General features: G+C 39.5%; 1 protein-coding gene and 1 long non-coding RNA gene across 5 annotated transcripts in view; one reads left to right on the forward strand and one right to left on the reverse strand.

Annotated features, from left to right (window-relative positions):
- KIF24 (kinesin family member 24) overlaps window positions 1-21,712 on the reverse strand; it is a 33,077-nt gene that overhangs the window by 5,602 nt on the left and 5,763 nt on the right. For all 4 annotated transcript variants that reach the window (XM_010728354.4, XM_010728353.4, XM_010728355.4 and 1 more), the window contains 10 exons: window positions 21,071-21,701; window positions 17,088-17,277; window positions 15,226-15,323; window positions 12,376-12,591; window positions 11,259-11,346; window positions 8,988-9,109; window positions 7,421-7,526; window positions 4,655-4,726; window positions 3,700-3,809; window positions 358-2,784 (listed from right to left, as the gene is read on the reverse strand). In XM_010728354.4, coding sequence (XP_010726656.2) covers window positions 358-2,784; window positions 3,700-3,809; window positions 4,655-4,726; window positions 7,421-7,526; window positions 8,988-9,109; window positions 11,259-11,346; window positions 12,376-12,591; window positions 15,226-15,323; window positions 17,088-17,277; window positions 21,071-21,687 — 4,046 coding nt within the window. In that variant the 5' untranslated portion in view covers window positions 21,688-21,701. The remainder of the gene's footprint in view (window positions 1-357; window positions 2,785-3,699; window positions 3,810-4,654; window positions 4,727-7,420; window positions 7,527-8,987; window positions 9,110-11,258; window positions 11,347-12,375; window positions 12,592-15,225; window positions 15,324-17,087; window positions 17,278-21,070; window positions 21,702-21,712) is intronic.
- LOC146542124 (uncharacterized) lies at window positions 17,113-21,539 on the forward strand. Its single transcript, XR_014880593.1, has 2 exons — window positions 17,113-17,290; window positions 19,113-21,539. It is a non-coding gene; the product is annotated as an uncharacterized LOC146542124 (long non-coding RNA).

The following is a 21,712-nucleotide window of genomic DNA, read 5'->3' on the forward strand; positions in this document are numbered from 1 at the left end:
CTATCACCTGCTTTTTGATGGAAGATTTTGATGTATTTTAGGTGCTTAATAGCTTACAGAAAGCCAATCCATTACTGGGAATTTCAGCTTATGTTATAGTATTAGTTCTTCTAACATTATCCTACAAAATTCTAATAAAATAATTGGCTTCCTATGAGATTTTAAAATATCACTAAATAAAAGGCAATTATATATAAGATAATGAGCATTAATTATCATTAATCTTATTAAATAATTATTTCAGTGATTGATTTTCTATCAGTTTTTAAAAAGCATTATATACAAATGAAGGTAAATGTACCACATGCCTACAATTTACAAGCTTCATAGTAAACATTAGTGACAAGCAAGACTTACTGTGCCTTTTCTACGGCCTCCTTCTGCAGTTTTCCCACTTCTGATACAGCACTTGGAGAACCTGTGTTGCTGCTCGATGGGCTGTTTGCATTTGCTAATGGCTTAGTAACTTTGGTTGCAGATCCTGAATCTACAGCAAAAGTTTCTTGAGTAGAAATAGTCTGCATCGATTTGCTCTTAAGCAACCCTATTTCCTCACTTCTGAACAATGACTTGGCTGAGTCTTCAGAACAAGTTAAGTCCTCATTTCTCAGTCCTGACGTGGGTTGCAAGAGGCCGCATTCCTGAGACGGGGACTGGACTGCATAATCTGTATTTTCCCCTGTTAGAATGCATGATGCACCTGAAAAATAGCTCTTCTCAGTTAGCTCAGTGTTTATTTTCTGAGACTTAACATTTGGTCTTTGACTTGAGTCAGATTTTCCTGAACTACCAGTGTTCTCATTAACATCAACATCACACTGTCTGCCATCCAAGTATTCTTTGCACTTTTTGCTATGGAGAAACAAAGCACCCTCTCTCTCTTCTCTGGCTTCTGTGGATTCAGCTGTGGATGTTTCTGCCAGGTCATTTCCAACAACAAAACTGTGAAGAACTCCTTGATTTGATGAATCTGAGCCCTGAAGGCAGCAGCACGGCTTCACACCACAGCAGGTGGGTGAGAGCCATTTGTCCCCTGCTTGTGGGGAATGCTGCAGGATGCAGTGTCTCGCACCACGATGTGCTTGCTCCCTCAGTTCCAGCATGCTGTCTGTTAGAGCTCTGTTCCTCGTGCACTGCCAGGTCTCCTCCTCAAACCTTATCTGGGAACTGTGCACTTTCCTGCCCAACATCTGTTTTACATGAGGAGACTTTTCTCGTTTAGAAGAAACATTCTCTGTATCAGTTCCTTCCTCATAGTCAAGAAGAGATAGAGCAAGAGGGACTGTTAGCTCAGAACTGAATTCTGAGGAACAACTGGAAGATCTGCAATGGTTAACATCATTCTTTCGACTTTTCCATTTAATATCTCCTGTAACAACATCCTGTCCATCCAAAGTGGATTCCTCTTCCTCCTGCTGGAGGAGAATCTGTTTGCATTCTGGAGGTACCAATTTCAATATAGGAGAAACGTATGGGTTTGAAAGACCCTCTTCTGAAGTCGAGGTGTCTTCAGTAGAGTAAGTCAGACATCCATGTTTGGATTTGTACTGCTTATGATCAGCTAGGAAGTCTTTGCTTTTATTCCAGTTACAAGCAGGATCATCTTGTAAGCAGTAAGGTTTCTCTGCAGTGTTGCTCAAAGACAACCCAACAGCTAAGTCATAGCTCCAGTCAGATGGAGTTTTGCTGCAACCTGCATTTTTAATGGATTCCTCCATCTTTGGTCTGCCCTCACTAGAATCCCAGCTGTCATCTATTTCATTTTCTTGTGCGGGTATTGCATACTTAAAAAATAAGTCCTGTCGCTTTTGGCCTTTTTGTTCTTCTTCAGTTCCTTGTTCTCTTTGATGGAGGAAAAAAGAATGCTGACTGCATTTATTGCTGTTTCTTCTTTTTACACTCTTTTGACTGCAGACGGGCGAGAAAGAATCTTCACTGAAATCACTGTCATCGAGATCTTCCAGCTGCATCTCCTCTTTGCTCTGTGCTTCAGTGGCAGTAGGACTTAGCTCCTGCTTCACTTGAATCTCCTGGGGCTTGTATTGTGTCAAAAACCTCTCAAGAGGTTGGTAGCTCTGTTTTTGCTGTAGAATAGGTGGCTGCTGAAATTGCTGGTGATAGAGGCGTAAATGCTCCTCCCTTTCTTTCTGAAATGGAGACAGATTTGTCCACACTTCAACATACTGCTTAGCAAAGGTGTGTCCCCGTTCTTGCCTGCTGTCGGAAGGCAGATTTCCATCTCCAAGGGAAAAATCATCCCTAGAAACAAACTGTTTCTGCACAGGTTGCACAGTCTGGACTTTCAGGCACTGGGCAGGTGCTCTGTCTTGCATGTATTTGTCTCTTTGGAGACTTTCTTTTGTTTCTGCTGTGGCAGCATTTTTGATGATAAAATCCTTTGCAACGTGGTTCTTCTCAGAGCAAGAAGACAGATCATCGGTTTTCTTCTTCAAGTGATGTCCTATCCGTAGGACTCCCTTAATTGGACTACTGTGATGGAACCACAGCGAGCCGGAATTTCCTTTGTAGGCATGTCCTTTGCTGACTCCCTTGGGTGTAGAGGTCAAAGGGCCACTAAGTGACTGGAGTGCTGGAGGGCACATCTTTGTTTTTGTAGCACCTGAAGGATGGTGGAAGCCTAGCTTCACTTTCTTTGGAGAGCTTTTTTCTCCAGGTGGCAAAGAGGGAGAGTTTTGGACTCGTTTTGGAGATACGTTTCCAGCTGTCCGACGTCGGTTTGTGACAGGTGTAGAACATTTAATCCCCTTCTTCAACTCTTTGACCCTGTAAATGAAGTTTGCTTTAGAAGCTGTCATGCTTTAGATAAGTGTCATGAGAACAAACGAATGCTTTCATATATTAAAGCTAAATACTGTCATGATTTCTGTTTTAATTATCAGCTATTGAGGCAGGCATCAAAGCACTTCTACAAAAATTCCTGGACAGGACAGGCCTGTAGCAGTGTTTTGAAGTGCTTTCTTGAATAGTGTATAAGAGCTGGACTTCAGTCACAGCAATCCTTGGTACATGTACTCACTGGGAGAAGAATCAATTGAGAGCAGCCCTGTGGAGAAGGACTTGGGGGTCCTGATGGACAAAGAGCTGGACATGAGCCAGCTGCATCACAATAAGGGTGGCAGCAGGGAGAGAGAGGGGACTGTTTCCCTCTACTCTGCCAGTGTGAGGCCCCATTTGCAGTACTGTATAAGTCTGGGGACCCCAGCACAGGAGGGATGTGGAACTGTTGGAGAGTCCACAGGAATGCCAAAAGGGGATGAAAGGGCTGGAGCATCTCTACTATGATGACATGATGAAGGATCATGGCTTGTTTAGCTTGAAGAAGGCTCCTCTACACCTCATTTCAGCCTTCCAGTACTTAAAGGGAGCTTATAAAGGGGATGGAGACAAACTTTTTACATGATCTGATAGTGATGAGACAAGGGGGAATGGCTTTTAACTTAAAGAAGGGAGGTTTTGGTTAGATGTTAGGTGGAAATTCTTTACTCAGAGGGTAGAGAGGCACTGGCACAGGTTGCCCAGAGAAGATCCTATATAAGAGTGGAACAGGTAAGGATTTTATTTGCATTGTGAAATTATATTTTCTGCTAAAAGTCAGCATTTGCAGTGTAACCACAAAAATTACACTTTACTTTTTTCATGTTGTTTTTCACCTTGGCAAGACTGAACTTCATCTCCTACCTGTCAGCATATCGTAAAGTGTTCAGGGTATGCTCTGTAGCTATGTGGCTGGGTGATACATTGGCTATCATACAGGTCTTGGAATTGCCAATGAAAGAATCCTTTAGGACCTAGGGTTAGAGGAAAAACCAAGTTTAAGATCCTTAGCAATCCATATATTTATTTTTAATCTATGCTTGTTCGTATTTACACAAAATATGTGGCAAAGTGATTGACTTTAGCATGAAACTTATGAAAAGTTAGATTAAGTTACCTTGAATTTCCCATACATTAACAATCTGTGCAGAAGCAGATTAATGATAGGTGATGCACAGTAACTCTTTTTTTTTTTTTAGATGTAGTTGTCTTGTCTGAATTCATCTTGACATTCTCTGTTTACAATTTAAAATGAATATGAGTGTTAATTAGTGCTTTGAATAAGCCCTTGCATCATGTGCCACAAGGCTGCCCATATGCTTCATTCCTCAAAACATATGCTACAACTGCAGTGAAGAAATGATGATCAGAATTCCCATTATTGTTACTGCACAGATCTAAGATTGTTTACAGAGTGAGTAGAAATGGATGGAACTCTCAAAGAACCTGTTTCAGTAGTTACACACAATGTGAATACCTGATTATGACTAGTCCATGGAGCTCATCGTATAAAAATACCAACAAAAGAATGGAGATTGAATCTCAGAATTTGGGAGTTAAGGCACTTTTGGGGAAGCTATGCTTCTGTGTTTGCTCGTTTGTTTGTTTTAAGCTACCATGCCAGTCCCCAAGATTGACTGGGTGAGCTGGCAGCTGGCCTCAGACTTGTGATTATCTTTTAAATTATTTTTTGAAAGAGTTATGCATTTCTCTTCAAGGGTTTAATAGCAGTACTGAATCATGGTTGTTTTTTTCCTTAATTTTCATTTTGTCCTTACTAGGGAAGTAGCTACTATTGTTACCTTTCTGCTCCTTTTACCTGAGTTAACTTGCTTTGTCGGAAAGGTGTATGTGCATGCTCCTGATCCAAGGCCCGAATGCATTCCTTTAGCTATCAAGAGAAAACACACACACACAAGTTTAGTTTCTCTACCAACTAAATTCATCAAACCTAAGCTATTTACTATTTCCCTCATGCACCTTTAACTCCTACCATGTCCGTTGCTGCCACAGCAATGAATGGCGAGCTTTGACTAGTTCAGCTATGAGCAGCCATTCAGTTGCACCCAGGAAGCAAAGCTGAAGCCATGTATCTCAGCCTGCCAGCTTATGGGATAAAAAAATGAAGCCCCAAAAGCTTGGTATATTCATGCATGTTCAACACACAGCTCCAGACTACTACAGACTTGCTGCTGCACCATAGCTAATGAGTTTGCAGACAGTGTACACCAGACTGCTGCAGCTTGTATGCCAGGTGTATGCTGGATTCATATACCTGTAACATCCTCAGAACAGAGCTTTCCACGCTCCACCTTTTATTAACCTTTTTATTCTAAAATAAGCTCTTCCCCTGCTGAAAATGAAACAAAATACTGCTTTCAGATAACAACAGTGCAAATCTCTTATGCCGCTCTGGCAACATTTAATACTTTCATATTTTAAAAGAGGCACTGTAAGCTAAACAAGGGCATATTCTTCCCCACAGTGATTCTAATCTGCAATATAGATATTCCCTTTAAGCAAACTGCAAATGCGGGTACAATGGAGTGTGTTAGAAGGTTGACTTCTTTCTTCACTCCAGTGCAAAGCCTCAAACCCAATTAGAATGGAGGACATTAAAAAAAAAAAAAAGAAAGCAACAAAAAATGAACTGTGGAGATGTGGAGGCTGCTGTGTTCCAGCCCATGCTCAGAAGGCAGTATAGATGCAGCCTGAGTAAACATTTCACTGTGATCTTTGATCACAGGCTGATAAGGACTATACACAGAACACTGAGAATGAAGCAATGGACTACCCAAGGAGTGGAGATACTTCCTTCCAAGATTAGAGAGCTGCCATTAAAAACAGCAGGATATGTGCAGGTAGCTACACTCAAGCCTTTCACAAAACACAGCACATGTTCTCCATGTTAGTAACCATCAACAGAGGTGGCTAGTAGTTTTAAAGAAAGATGTCTTGATTTGTTATCAGCAGTGAAAAAGCATGTCACTTTCAAACAAGTGTTTGTATTTTTTTGTCCACTGGAATAAGCCCACTAGCATCACATCAAGCCTGGACATGCCCTCACACTGGCAGATATGGACTATATAGCCACAAGACAAGTCATTTATAAGAGCAGATATCAAAGGAAAAATGAGCAGATGACAGTGTTGTCGTGGCGATACTAGCATGAAGCACTCTTTCTATATTTAAAGGAACAACACCCACTTGAAATGGCAAGTATCTCTTGCATTTACTGCATTTTATGAAAAATGATACCTCCAACAAGTACAAGATCAATTATATTTAATACTGCTTCTCATAATTGTAGCGTCTGAGTATCCTCTACTTGAAAATAAATATTCAAACCAAAACTTCGTATTTCACGTATTTTAAGGCTAGAAGTGTATGTCAGGATCATGAAGGGCAGAGCTTTGTTTTATAGGCTGAAGCCTTTTATAGTTAATTAAATCACTACCTCTAGGTACCTAGATTGCTTATTTACCCCGCTTCACAAAATAGCAAAAATGTGCACACTGATTGTAAAGTTCCTTTTCAGTTTCATGAACCTATGTTAAGCCCCAGCCCTCAGGCATCAGTTCTGCTCAGATGCTGACCCCCTATGCCACTCAGTTATTCACCAGCAAATAAGGAAGTGTGAAGCTCTAAACACACTCACTTTACATGCCGTTTCCTATTTTAAATGCAATATTCTACAACAGTAAAGCCTCTGTGCAAAAAAACCCAATCCTCCATTCTGAAAACTGAGCAAGTCACCTATTTGCTGAGTGCTAAGAATGTCTAAAAGATATGGTTATGTGCAGTAACTTTTGTGCTTTTGACTCACGCTCACTGACTGTTTATCATCTTCGTCTCACCTAGCAAAACCTCAGTCATCAGTGAGCTTTGTTCCTTTGAATTAAAGGAGGTACAAAACCTTCTACACCATCCCTACTTAGAGGCACTTCTGCTTTCTTAGATGACAGATTTCTGCTCCTTGTCTCTTTTTGCATAACTGTGTACATTTCTATGAGAAGATTGTTTCCATTACAAATGCCTTTCTTGTTCCTTTTGCCCCATACATGAAATGCTGGTTCCTGCACTCTTGAGTAGTTAAGCCCTTTATACCCGATTTCATAGAGGAGTCTGAGTTCAAGTGGTGAAAACAAGCAGCAAGAACAGATGTGCTTTTATGAAACACATTTGGCAATCCCAAGCCAATACTCTCTGAAAGTAAAGCTGGACAGCATTTCTAAATAAAATATGATACAATCAGTACAATACAACTAACATTTTCCAGGCTGTGTTTACTTGGCTGGCTGTAAAGATTGATTAAGAAAACTTGATTTTCATCACAAACTATTATTAACTCTATTATATTTATAACTATAAATAATATTAATATTAATATTAATATTAATTAATATTATATTATAACTCTATTAAATTGTCTTTCAGGCATGAGATTAAACTAGAAAAACTTGGTATTCTGGTTATTTTTTTCCCTTCAAAGAATCCACATGCATATTATTTCATGGTTCACTTTTATCCAAAAACCCATGCTAATAATTAACTACAAAACCTTCCCTAGAAATTAGTAGCTTACTGCTAAAAGACTTTGGTTTATTTCTGCTCCTTCCATTTTTGTTTGTCGATCTGAGTCTCTGGCATCAGCTGCCCTTTCACTGCCAGCCAAGTCAATGAATGATATCCTAGAAAAAAAACAAAATTGTGTTTATCTTACAGAGTTGTTTTTTCTATTTTTTTTCCTTTTTTCTTCTTTTTTAAACCAGAGAAAAGCAACACATGACATCAGAAAAATGGTCAGAAATTACTACCTTTGATATAAAGAGAAATACCCACTGGAATTAGCTGAGTGTCAAAATATGCGTAACAGCAGAACAGTGTCAGAGCATTCTGACACTAGTATTAGCATAACAGAAAGTATGACTGCATGTGGTGAGTTTACTCCACAGTTTAACAGATAAACTGTTTAAAGTGTAACACATTCATCTCTCTGGATAGTCACCATGCTTGTAGCTTCCTAAGAACAAGGATAAAGGAACTAAATTTCTTAATTTTTTTCCAGATAAAACAGAAAGCTGCCTTGTCAAGTGGGAATTCAGGGTAATATGAACAGAAATTTCCAGTGTAGTAAATCATACATTCAGCTTTCCATGCTTCTTTTCCCTTCTTCACCCAGAACTCCATTAGCCCTTCTCACATTGCCTAGACCTGGGTGCCAGTTATTGGACTATTTATCTAACAACAACTAAAAAAAGAATAGCACATGCCACACCTACAAAAACTTTGCCTTTTCCTGTCTTCAATATTTGTGGTACTTCCATTTTGAGTTGTATTTAAAATTAGACCTTGGGAAGAAACTGCTGCACTGTAGTTGCTGGAAGGGTTTGTCAGCATGTTTTTTGACACTCAGCAGTAATGTAAATTCCTAGACCTCTATCCTCAAATCTGTTTCTTGGGGTTATTTAACCTGGAGAAAAAGATGACTGAGAAGATGCACAATTGCAATATTAAGGGCTGCTACAAGAGTAAGTAAGCTGCTGTTTTTGTCTGGTACAGATAGCAGGAGAGTCACACATTCAAATTGTCAGAGAAGTTTAGACGAGGTACTAGGATTCCTCTGACAAAAGGTAAACATTTGTAATCTCCACCTGTGCTGATCAACCTGGGCTCTCTTTGTAGTCAACTACAGGAGAGCAGTCCTTTCTGTCAGATGGATTTGCCCCTTGTCTTTGATGACTATGCAGAATGGGATGAATTAAGTCCCAGCAATGACTATTTCTTTCCATTAACTTCAAAGGTGAGGAGCGCACATGTAGATGTATCCACTGCAAACATCTACCCTTGGGCAGATTAACACCCAAGACAGGAAAAAATTTTTAGACTGAAGATGAAGGGAAGGATTTGATTGCCAAACGTCTTTGCTGGACGTTTTTCAAACAAGTCTGACAAACCTCTTACATAGGTGACATACACACTCCCGTTGGAACGAAAAAAGAACTATTAAACTATTAAACAATTCTCTTTGAGTCCTATCTTCTGATTTAATTCATAGCTACCCAGGAACATGATGCCTCCTCTTAGTCCACCTTCCAGATGGCCCTAATGACCTCCTCACAAGCTCTTCGCAATCCCCTTTCTAGCCATACCTCCCAAATGTCCTGTTGGCTGTGTCTTTAATTTGGATTTGGATGATTGCATGAGATCGAGAGGAATCTGAGTTGACTCCGGTAGCTCCTGTGCTACGTTCCTTTCCTCCCTTTAAAATCACCTGTGAAAAAAGAGGGATAAAATCCATGCAAATTGTAAATAAAAATAAAATCTCCCAGGAAGAGATTGTGCCTTAGCAAAATGAAGGTACATTAGGAGAAATGCTTCATTATAGCCTTTTGGTGCAAAGTAGATGTTAATTTAGACTGGATGTCTCCCAGTGTTTATGTTCATATACAGAACTTTGTATATGAATTTGTTTGCAGAGACACTAAGGAGCTTAGAAGATTTGCAGACAAGAAGTTGCTGCACTGCATATTCACTCTGATTTGCAAAATATCCAGACTATAAAATTAAAAATAAATCTATGGCAGGAAAGAAAGGAAGGAAGGAAGGAAGGAAGGAAGGAAGGAAGGAAGGAAGGAAGGAAGGAAGGAAGGAAGGAAGGAAGGAAGGAAGGAAGATAGTCTAGTAGACTAATGGGATTGACTAGTTGCAGTTTTTTTCATTTCACTTTTTCATGTAGTAGTGTATTACCAGAAAATAAAACACAAAACACAAAATGCCAAAGCCTTTCTTCATCTCCATAACTAAAAGGATAATGCAACAGAAAGGAATAAAGTTAAAAGGCTAACTGCACTCAATACGAAAAAATAAAAAAACAAGGCAAGATAGAAGAGCATAGGCTCCCTCAAGATATAACTCAGGATAATTCACTTTAGCAAACTCTTAAGGACTATTACTAGAAGTCTAGCACAACAGTACCTTCATAAAACAGAGTCAGTAATCTTATTTCTGGTGGAAAGAAAAAAATTAAATATTATCTATCAAGATTAATATGTTCTTAGTTGACAAATGTGCATTATTCATGCCTTTCAGTGGCAGTTCTCAACCAGCAGCTGCAGCTCCCAAGAATTATGTTAGTGCTAAGTGCAAATAATTTCTGAACCAAAGCCAACTTCAATGAACATTGAATAACTAGGTATGTATTCAAGACCCTTCCCTTATATTTGCACAGACTATTCAGAATCTCTGAGTTAAGCTAGTGACATTCATGTGTTCAAAAAAGCCTGTGGTCAATGTAAAATTAGTTTTTTTGCTGAGATATCTGTGAGAATAAAGTCGCTTAATGGCTCTTTTGTGCGTGGAATGTGAGAACACAGAGTGTTAATCAACCTTATAGCAGATTTACATTCTAATTTACAGAAACATCACCAGTGTGTCCCAAAGCTTGAAGTTAATGAAGATAAAGACAGAGTTAAATGGAGTATAATTGGGAACACTGTGCCCATTTTAATGAGTCAATTACAGTATCAGGTGCCTGCAATGTACAATTCATTACTGAGAAATGGGTTAAGCTATTCAAATTCAAGCTAAAAAGAAGACAGACTTAACCAGGTGTCTTGCTGCAGGACTGTGCAGAAAATTTGCTAATGTTCTTGTTTGTCTCAGCCAGTCAAGGAAGGAAGACTGAAATTTTGCTTGTGCTGAATATCAGCCACCATTTAAAGATCCTAATTTCATACAGCTGTTATCACCCATCATTACATACGCATTGTTTAAAATTCTAACTCAGATTTACTATTTTCCAACTTTATATATTTTCTCACACATCTATATATTTTTTGTACAGAAAAGTTCATAGAAGCCAAAGAAGTCACACTCTGAGAAAAATACAGATCCATCTTTCAGAGTTCCTTACTGGAACATCATTCGATTTCTGGAATAGTGACAGTAGTCTGTTTCTTGGAAAAGATCTTTTCATAAGAAGTGGCAGCAGAAATGACAGCTGTAGATAACAGCTTGCGTGTCCCTAACATAAGTGATGCTTACCCAAGGAAAATGTCTTCTCTGAAAGAGTGGTCAGGCACTGGAATGGGCTGCCCAGGTAGGTGGTGGAGTCACCATCCCTGGAGGTGTTCAAGAAACATTTAATGTTGTACTGAGGGACATGGTTTAGTGGGAAATATTGGTGTTAGGTGGATGGCTGAATTAGATGATCTTGGAGATCTTTTCCAACATTAATTATTCTATGCTTCTAAGATGTTTACTGAATAATTTAACTCCTCAGCGTTCTGCTTGAGGTTGCCAATTTTAGAACATTTAACAACAAGCATATATGTGTACAACAGATAAAACAACAGTCTTTTCTGTACACAACTTATCTTACAAATCTGTACATCACGCTTTATGACAAATACTGAGGTTACCTCCAACAGTAGGTCTACAGAATCCACCTGGACCTCCCGCAGTCCAACTATTTGAACAACATGCTTGCTATCTTCTCTTGCAAAAAGCCTGAGAACAAAACATCACAGAAATGAGATTTCTGAAGTCTCAAATGGCAGCAATAAAAACACATTTCATTGCTATGACACTATGTGAAAAAGCCATAGATGCTAGTGATTAGGGGAAGGGGACATTCTCTCTTTATCTGTCATGCTCTGTTCAAGCTCCCAGTATTTTTCCACAGGAATTAAAAGCAGATCCCATAGCTGTAGAGTTAAGAGTCCAGTGCAGCTTTGCTATGAATTGCACAGAAATGTTACAGTATAGAGGAAGAATACAGGCATGATGCTCATGGGAGAAAGCTTAATCTCCCCCTTCAATGTTATGTAAGATCTTACTTAATCTGACTCTATGGCTCTGGAAGCTGCTTTAAAATCCTTTGCAAAACTCTTGGGAACTTGAACACATTCACCTCCAGAGGCAGAAAACCTTTCTCTTGTGCCCTTGTCCAAACAAAACTGGGGCTGAGGTCCTACTACTGACAGTGATGGCAGCATCACCTTCAGAGGTGCACTTTAGTTCAGATGCCAAACTACTGGGTAAATGAGTTCTGGGAGGAGATGAGCAGACTTTGCCGTTTCAAGCATACACTGGACATCAACAGGATCTTCAGAGACTGCAGCGGTAAGAGCAGCAGCCCCACTGGCACAACAGTAGGGAATGAGGGAGTTTATGTTTGAGCAGAGACAGACAGTGATTCCACAACAGTTGGCATGAGAACTTCTGGTCATAGGAATGTTCAGCTACCTATGGATTACTGTAGCGTAAGCAAAACAGCATGAAATTGTATGTCACCCACAGGCCTTTATTCTTATGTATTTATTCCTGTCAAAAGAGTTCAATCAGGGGTCCTGTCAATGTCAGTCACGTTTAGTTTCAAGTTCCACCTTCCTCCCCAGCTTTGTCCTAGGAACAACTCTTAATAAATATGTAACATTTATTATAAAAGGTAATTTTTTAAAGTTAATCACATGGAATAGTAACAGATTGATTTATAAACACTCCCAGTTTATAGCAATCTATCTTTTATTTCCATACCTCTTCCTTCCGTTTAACAGGTCATAAAGCTGTCCACAGTAGATCTCATAAAAACTGATCAGAACAAGGTGATCCTTCCTTGATGGTGATGCTTCCAGGTGACTAAAGATGTCCTTGGCAGCCAAGGCATAGAGTCCTGGGTTCCGCTGAGTACCTATCATTGTGTACGTCTTGCCAGCACCTGTCTGCCCATATGCAAAACAGGTTGCATTGCCTCTGTAAAGATAACTTAGATTTTTAGTGCCACGTCTTACTCATTGTCAAAAGAGATTCTGCAGTATCAAAATCTACATATATAGCTAACTTTTGGCAGTGAAGCTTGGTTTTCTTCCCCATCTGAGGAACTGCAGAACACTTAACAGTTATTCCCAGTCATGTCTTAAGGAAAGCTGATGTGTCAAGGTTGCTGTGTCTCTTTTTTCTAGATTCTCGAAATACATTTAAGGAAGCTAAGAATTCAGTGTAGTTCTTCCAGCTGTTTAGGTACTGTGATAATACTGTAGCATTATCAATGGGAATATTTCCTTATGAATCACAGAGAAAAAGGATGCGACATGAGGTGCAAAACAGCCACAAGTCAGGTTTTGTGTTAACAGATACTGCACTTTATGAAGATGAGCAGTTCAGCAATGCAATTTACCAAGTGAGGTTAGTTTGCCTCAGATTGCAGTTCTAATGCAGGTAAGTCAATCTAATGCCTTGTTGCTGCTGAGGGGAGGGTGCTGATCTTCCCTTCCTCTGCTCCCCGCTGTGTGACCTGTCCCACTGACCTATTCTCCTCTGTGCTGGCTCCGATGTCTGACTTTACTGCACTGAAACAGCAGAAAGCTCTTCATTTTTTTTGCAGGCTAATTTTCTGCTGTTTCAGTGGAGTAAAGTATCTCACAGAAAATCACAAAATAGGTGAAAGTGGCTTCACGTAATCTATGGGCATGTGTCCAGTAGGACAGGATGGAAGAGGACCACCAGCTTTCAGTGGCAGAGAGTATTTTATACACTCACTCCAGCCAGTGTAACCAAAATCTTAGTTTATTTCAGATTGCTGCATCTTTGTCATCATATCACCTTAACGCATGTGAAACACCAAGCAGGTCTCAGGATACAGCTCTGCAGTGCTTCAAGTCCATCTAAATTGGGATTACTGCATGTCTATTTCCTCATCCCTGCACTTGTACAAGCACTGAACTCACAAGTATGAGATGAACAGACTTAGAGAGCTGAATCAGTCAAAAAGTGAACGAACAAAAATATCTACATAACAACTGATTTACTTCTCTCCCATGCTCTGAAAGAAAGTTTTTCAGCAGATTCAAAACCTCCTGGATGCACAGAAGTGGGGAAAAATGTAGGAATGCAAATGGCTCAGTGAATAATTTTTCCCCAGATGAATTTGCTGAATTAGCTTACTAGAGAGTCAGACAAGGCACCCCTTTTCCTGGCATCACCAGAATAGCTGTATTGTGCATTGTGTTTTTAGTGATTGCCATTACCAGCGAGATATAAGCCCTATTTTCCTTTTTTACTTCTCTTTCTCAAGAATGTGACACTGTTTCTACTGATGATAGTCAGAGATTTTCAGGACTGGAATGCTCCATTTTGTTACGCAATCCTTTCCTTCAAAGATTCAAAAATGTAATTATATTTAAGTTTGTTACTTTGCAAGAAAAGAAGATCACGCATGAATTTCCCAATCAGGAAGTATGTAAAAGTATGTAATTGTCTAAAAAAATATATAAATAAAAACAAAATAAATTCATTCAAAATTAATTACAAGGTAATTAATAATTTCTATTCTATTATCCATAAAATCAAAATAGATTGCAAAGTTATTAATACATTTCTATTGCTCTGTAAAACGTACTGATACATACAAAAATATCCCACAGCAGTCTCATGAAAAAGTCACAAAGAAGCACAGAATTGTAGGGTATAGAAGAGACCTCTAGAGATCCTTCAGCCTTACCCTCTGTTAAAGCAGGTTCCCTACAATAGGTCACAAAGGAAAGCACCCAGGTGAGTTTTGAATATCTCCAGGGAAGGAGACTTCCACAACCTCTCTGGGCAGCCCGTTTCTGTGCTCTGGCACTCTAACAGTAAAGAAGTTTTTCCTCATATTCATACGGAACTTCCTATGTTCCAGTTTCTGCTCATTGCCCCTTGCCATACCACTGGGCCTCACAAAAACCAGCCCAGCCCATCCATGTTACTCCTGCCCCCCAGATATTTGTAATCACTGATGAATTCCCCCCTCAGTCTTCTCGAGGCTGAACTGCCCCAGGTTTCTCAGCTGTACCTCGGACGGGAGATGCTCCAGTACCACAGCCATCTCTATGGCCCTCCACAGGACTCTCTGCAGTAGTTGCCTGTCTTTCTTGAACTGGGGAGCCCAGAACTCCAGAATTCCCACATTGCGCCAGATGTGGCCTCACCAGAGCAGAGTAGAAGAGGATCACCTCCCTCGACTTGCTGGCGATGCTCTTTTTAATGCACCCCAGAATACCACTGGTCTTCTTGGCCACAAGGGCACACTGCTGGCTCATGGTCAACCTGTTGGCCTTCAGGACACCCAGGTCCTTCTCTGCAGAGCTTGTTTTCAGCAGGCCAGCCCCTAACCCATACTGATGCATGCAAAGAGGTTGTATTATTCCTCATCAGATTGAGAAAGATGAGGCCTTACAGAGTTTGGAGCATACAGTCACAAAGACATCCTAAAAGGGGGATGGTATGTAGAAAAGGTTAGATGAATGCATTTTTAAAAATATGCAAACAGTAAAAGGAAAATGAAAGCGGTATATGAAACTGGAAAACATAAAGGTGGAAAAATAACAAATGAAAGCACAGATGCCCTACCCGCTAAAAATATGCTGAATCAGAGGATGAGCTGTCTTCATATACACATCTTGATTGGTACATGACTCCCCAAAGACTTCATCAAAGTAAAAAACATGCTGAAAAATAAATATGATCTTTACATGAAAATGAACGTGTTTCATTCCCCTTCACCCACATGCAAAGGCAAATTTAAATAACAAAAGTTTTCCCAGTGACTTCATATGGCTTTGGATCAGGTCCAAAGTGATGTAGGACATTTAGCATGCAGCATGACACATGTAGAACATCATAACTAATCAAGAGACTAAGGGTAGGAAAGGAAAAGCAGAACATGCGGTAGCCTTCTGTCAGAAAAAAGCAAATAAAATAAAATAAAAGTTGAAAGAAAAAAAGGAAAAAATTAAAGGAAACCCTGATTGATTCCTGAAATGAATAAAATCTACTGATACACAGTAAAAGTAGAACATTAAAAAGAACTCAAAAATTAGTCCTCAGAAGCTATTCCAAAGTAAATCTGGAGCATATTATCTTAGAGGAAGGCAAGAAAAGCCCACCTTCCCATGCTCCAGGTCTGACCCAAAGAAGTGGGGTCTCTAGAAAGACTGCAACTGCGTTCACTATGGGATTCTCCAAGGCTAAGAATGGTGTTTGCAAGGACAGCCACAAAGACATTGTCAAGAAAGACTCCATGAACTTGAGTTTAACATTGCAGTCTAATGACACACTGCAATGTAAATTAAGGTAGTAGGCATCTTGGTCTGACAATCTTTTCCATGATGCACAAACCAGCCAGACTAGCAGACAAGCAGATTAAACCAGGAAGTTCCTGCAGCAGCACTCAGCTCACAGTAAGCTCTGTGATGGGGCTTTAGTTTGGCTCTCCTTACTGTGGAGCTGGAGTATGCCCCACTTCTCATTTGGTCTGCACTCCTTTGTTTCCCATCCACAAGAGCCAGAGATGGAGGTAGAATGAGAAGCCAGATTTGGAAGATTTGGAAGATTCGGAAGCAGGGAAGTTCTCCTGGGTCCTATAGAACAGAATAGCCTTTGCCATAGCATACTTTAGTTCAGACTATACTGATCTATGGCAAAATTTCACGTTAGTACTGACAGAACAAAATTAATCTGTGGTTATTTCAGCACTGAGACACTAAAGTGATAAGCACTGAATAAATGTCAATTACACCCAGTCAGACTGAGGGAGTGGGATGGAATCGCTGCATGTTGCGCCATAAAAGGTGGTACATGAATCTGAGAGAGCTGCAAACTGATTTTTACTCTGGACAGTTGTTCACCGGACCCAAGCTGCAAAAATAACACCCAGTGGAGTGAGTATGGCTTGCTGCTCTCTAGAAATCAGCTCTGTTCCTGGTGCTGTCAGTCAAAAGTGAGAATCTGAACCACAACAGCACAAGGTGTTTGGGATTTAGAAACAAAGACCAAAGAAGAAATAAATTTTTAAAAGCATTTGAGAACAAAGGGAGGGAGGGGATGAGGGAATATGTGATTCATTGAATCAGAACTGCAATGCTGAAATAGCAAAAAGGGAACTCCTCATTGAAGTACCCTGGAGCAGACTCAGCAGCAGGCAATTCTCTTGCAGCAACAGCATGTAGCAGAGTGTTTTATTTTGCCACATGCAAAGAAAGCTGCAAGAGGCATGCTTTTGAAGGCTTAAAATTCTGGGCTCAGATTTTCTGCCACAGACTGGGATAAATCAGAAGCAATGCTGAGCAGACAGAAAAGCTCACCATCTATTCCAGTGCAAGAAATGCAGACAGCCCTTTTCTGTTTCCTACTGAAATTCCAAGTCCAGTTTACTTTAACCCAACATGCAAGTAAGTGGCCCATAAATGCAAAGTGCAAGCAGAGCAAGTTACCTGTAAAATATATTGGGTGAGATCAACTGCCTCTTTCTTCTCATGAAGAAGTAAGGTCTCTTTATCTTTCACTGTGATGATATTAACCTCTCCACGTCTCTCCTCTCTTTGGCCCAGAGGACGTTTTCGGACACACACTCTGATTTTTTCACTCTCTGTCCACGGAGTCTCTTTCTCAGAAGTACTGGATCTACAACAATATTGTAAGTTTGCATTTTGAAATCAGATAACTAGAAAACCTAAAACATGAACAAAGTTGGTTTGTTTATCAGATAGAAGCTTATGTCTTTAAATGTTTATCAGGAAGTCTCTCATTGTTTTGAGGTGGTGTTTCTGCTGTTTTTTGTTTTTTGTTTTTTTTGCTAAATAGTGTAATACCACTTGTGCATTTCTGTTTAAAAACAGTTGTGCTTATACAGCTGCATTCCTGAGCTTGTTGCTGGACTGGCATATTTTCAGGTGCCCACAAACTTATGATTCAAGTTGGCATAACATACAAATTAACTTAATGAAATTTAATTTTGCTGAAATTATTTGCAGTCATGCATAGTCATTTAATTATAGATAAAGTATGATCAGATCTTGGAAGAAAACAGTACCATATTTAGTTGCTTTTCCTCTTATAATTACTTTCGCTCCTTTTTAGGCTGTCAAACAGGTTACAAGTATATGACGTAAATTAGGAAACAAGACAGTGTCACCAAGCTCTTACTAAGCTGAAAGTCAATTTGAAACATCTCTTCATTATTTCCTCTTTGGTCTTATGTCGTTTTCTTTTTTTTTTAATCATAAAAAATATGCAGCTTCAAACCATGGCAAAGTTATGCTCTTGTGTTTCAACAAGTCCATTTTAGATCCCTTCAAGACACCTTAGGACCATGAAGTCATTTAGTGTTTCACTGATTAATCTGCTGCTGAAATCATTTTGCAATGCAGCATATGGAATATGCCTGAATTCAACCAAAATGTAGTCAATCTGACTTAAGACTTTTTCAAGGCGTCTTCAGACAAGTGAGTTTTGATTTTCAGCCTGGACCAGAACATCTACTTACTAGAAAAAGATAATTTCAACTGAGGGTCAAGTTGCTCAAAAACAGTATTTCTGCCATGCTACACAAATGCTTTTCCAAAATCTTTTAATGTAGCAATTCAAAACTAACATATATTAGCTGCCTGTTAAATTAAAACAAAAAACACAGCAAGAGTGCAAGTTACTCAATATCTAATTGCAGCTATAAGCTTGTAGTATCATCATTCCTGTTGCCTTGCACAATTTCCAAGAAGCATGTAAATCAGAAATATAAATCTTAAGATATGGTCTTCAAAGATTACTCACAAGCAATCTTTATTGTGACTGGAATCCCATTAATTTTGGTACAGCTTTCCTATGCAGACCAGGATCAAGCCCTATATTTAGATGGAAAATTCTCTCCCCTGAAAAGAAAGGCCATGACCACTTGAAATAAAATGCTTCAAAATTTAGTGTGAGCTTATGGATATCCCTGGGCAACAGCTGTTGTCCATCAATGATCAGAGGCTCTGAAGTTTGTTCAATCAAATGATCAGAGGCTGAATTTGGTGACGTAAAGAAGGAGACTTCCTTCTTCCTAAAAGCTTGAAGGGGAAAGGACTGATAATAAGATATGGAGAATGGTAACCATGAAAGCTTGGAGGATCTGTTTTTAAGAGTATAAGCATAGACTCCTTCTATGAGGCATATTTAATTGAGTGCATTTTGTATGGGAACAGAACACAATTTTATATACCGGACCTCAAGTTTCTGTTCACGTTTCTTAAATAGAAATTGCATTTTACAACTTTAAAAAAAATCATTACAAAAAAAAGAATCTCAAAAGAGATCATTAGAAACCTGATTAAACAATAGCTCAGAAGAACAACTGTGTCCTCTTTGCTACAATCAAGATCAAGCCTGCCATTAGGCAAGTGGAAAATACAGTTAAGCATATTATAAGAGCTCTTTATCTTTCTGCCATTCAAAATCATTTCTGACTTTTTTTTTTACAGATGATACTAGATTAGCCTTCAGAGTGGTTAAATCACAAGGTGACACGGGAATCGATTCAGTGAAGGAGCTGGGCACTTGTAAAGCAGGAATCAGATAACCAAGAATCAGCAGACTGGCCCCAGGCCTGGAATGCAGAATATGCACTCTGGTCAAAGCAGGAGAAAGAAACTCAGGCATGTCAAAGAAGATATAGAAAGCCCACAAGATGAGCTTCAACTACTAGTCAGAGAAGAATGTGCTTAAGAAAAAAAGAAAAAGAGAAGAAAGACAATTGAGATCATGGCTGTATCATGGGATTGAAAACCTTGGACTTCTTTAGCTGAACCATTAGAACTTACATTTTTATCATGTCTTACTTGCTAGCACTATGAATCCTGCTCTCTCTGTTGCTCTGTGGCTCAGCTTCCAGAGAAGACAGAGAAAACACTACGATGGCTGATACATTTAGGAGGTTAGCACACACCTTTGGAAGGTGGGAATGGAAGGAATTACTTCCTTCCAGTTAAGAGGAAGAAACTTTTCTTACTACCTTATTGCTTAACCACTGTGGAAACAGCATCTATCTCTTCCAGCTGTGTGCACATTCCAGAGAAGTTGTAACCAACACCCTGTCCACATACCTTATCTGTCGCCTTCGCAGACTAAGCTTCAGCCTCATACAGCTGCCTCTCACCTTCCTAATGTATGCAAATCTTTACAGATGTAGAGAACTCCATGCTCCCACTCCCACCTTCTTTCTATTGCACTTCCACAAGCCAGACCCATAACTCCAAGCTCTTGCACACTGCATCACTCAGCATGAGTTCATCAGCACATTTTCTGTACACAATGGATACAGTAATCATCTCTACATCAGCGACTACTTCTTACTGAATAGACATCCTTTTTGAAGAAGCTCATGAACTACTACTTGTATGCTTCCTGAATCTGGGAACTTCTGCACAAAGTTATCATTTCCAACGTAAGCACTGTAATAAACCTGGCAATTTCTTCATTGCTACAGAAAAAGCCTGCCACAGCTGCATTGCAGAAACCATATTCTGGCAGCACATCTGCAGGGAGGCACATTCTCTGTTTGCCAAACCAGGATCTTCAGGAGGCTAGCTGCAGAAACAGCCAGTGCCTGGATCCCAGCCAGGTTGCAAGCAGAAGCCTGAGGGTGCGCTGAATAGCACACATAGTATGTCTCTGGGCTTCTAAATAATCAAACCTGGGTGACATCTACCAAGTTTGAATGTTTTAAAATATAGCGCCAGCTTATTCAGACTTTTTTAGATTCCAGTTTTTGACTTGGGCAATCAATTTAGACTGTGCCTGAGAGTAAGCCAACAAAAGCTATTTTGTGCTTTAAATATGTTTCCAGGATAATTTACCAAGGATTCAAGATAGCTGTAGCCTCTGTTAGCAAACACTGGGAAATGTATGAATGCTACAGATCAACTTTCAAGGAGCAGCTGCAAAGCATGCCTCTCACCAGCATGTCTATTGTGCTCCAATTATATTCATTGTTTCTTTTTAAAGCTCCAATTCAGAAACTTATTTATAAACAATTAGAGCTATCACAGCATGCATCATTTATACTGGGAAAAACTGGACAAACTTACTAAGAGGAAACATATTATTTTGGAAAAACGGAGTTTTGCAAAATTGTCCTGTGGGGGGGAAAAGAAAAGACGACTTGTCAAAACACCAAGAGAAAAAAACCTTACATCCTGAAGGATAATGAAGATTATTCTTAGACAGTCTTGGTGAGTAGCAGCTGGTGAATTCAACTGATTCCTTCTAACAGACTTGGAGACTCTTACGTGCTTATTAATATCCCTCTTTTCTATATTTTATATTGCTCTGTACAAATTCTGTAGTGTTAGTATTACTTGTTTGGAAGTCAGGAAGACAAACTCCCTAGAGAGGAATTAATTACTTGAAATAATGTAAAACAAAGGTACCTGATCATTACCTGATATAGGAATGAGGTAGTCCATAATTATACCCTGAAATATGAGTTACTCTCTGTATGATGGGAGTTTCAGAATCCCCCAGGAGAGGAACAATATCATCAGAAATTGCTGCACAGTTCAGTTCAGTTTTTGTGTATATTCCAGCACTATTTACATCTCTTACAGTTAATCTGGTCAGGTCTGAATCATGTGGTTGAATGCGTCCAAGCATGTCCACGAGACTATTTTTCTCTTCCTTGGCAATGAAATCAGATGAACCATATGACTCTGATTCTGACTCTTTAATTGTGCCATTGTTCTCCTCGAGGAAGGACTCAAAACGCAGCTGTCTGCGGGGACCTGGTCTGGTCACCTGAGGTTGAATGAAAAGGCCACTTGGTTGAAAATCCTGCTTGCTTAAGTCTCTTACAGCTTCTTCTTCTTGCATAATTTTGATTATTCTAATGAGCTGAAAGAGTCGTTTGCGATCATTCATGTCATGAACCCCCAGTTTGGTATAATCTTTCATGGAAATCTTGGCAAGCTCATCAATCTTCTGCAGACCAAAGGCAGCAAAATGAGGATAATATTTTTCAAGCTCTGCCTCACAAAGACATTCATAAAGGCAAGATGCCATCTTCAAGATCAAGCCTACAAGAAAT

This window comes from Meleagris gallopavo, chromosome Z (genome assembly GCF_905368555.1).
Source record: "Meleagris gallopavo chromosome Z, MGAL_WU_HG_1.1, whole genome shotgun sequence".
Classification (NCBI taxonomy): Eukaryota; Metazoa; Chordata; class Aves; order Galliformes; family Phasianidae; genus Meleagris; species Meleagris gallopavo.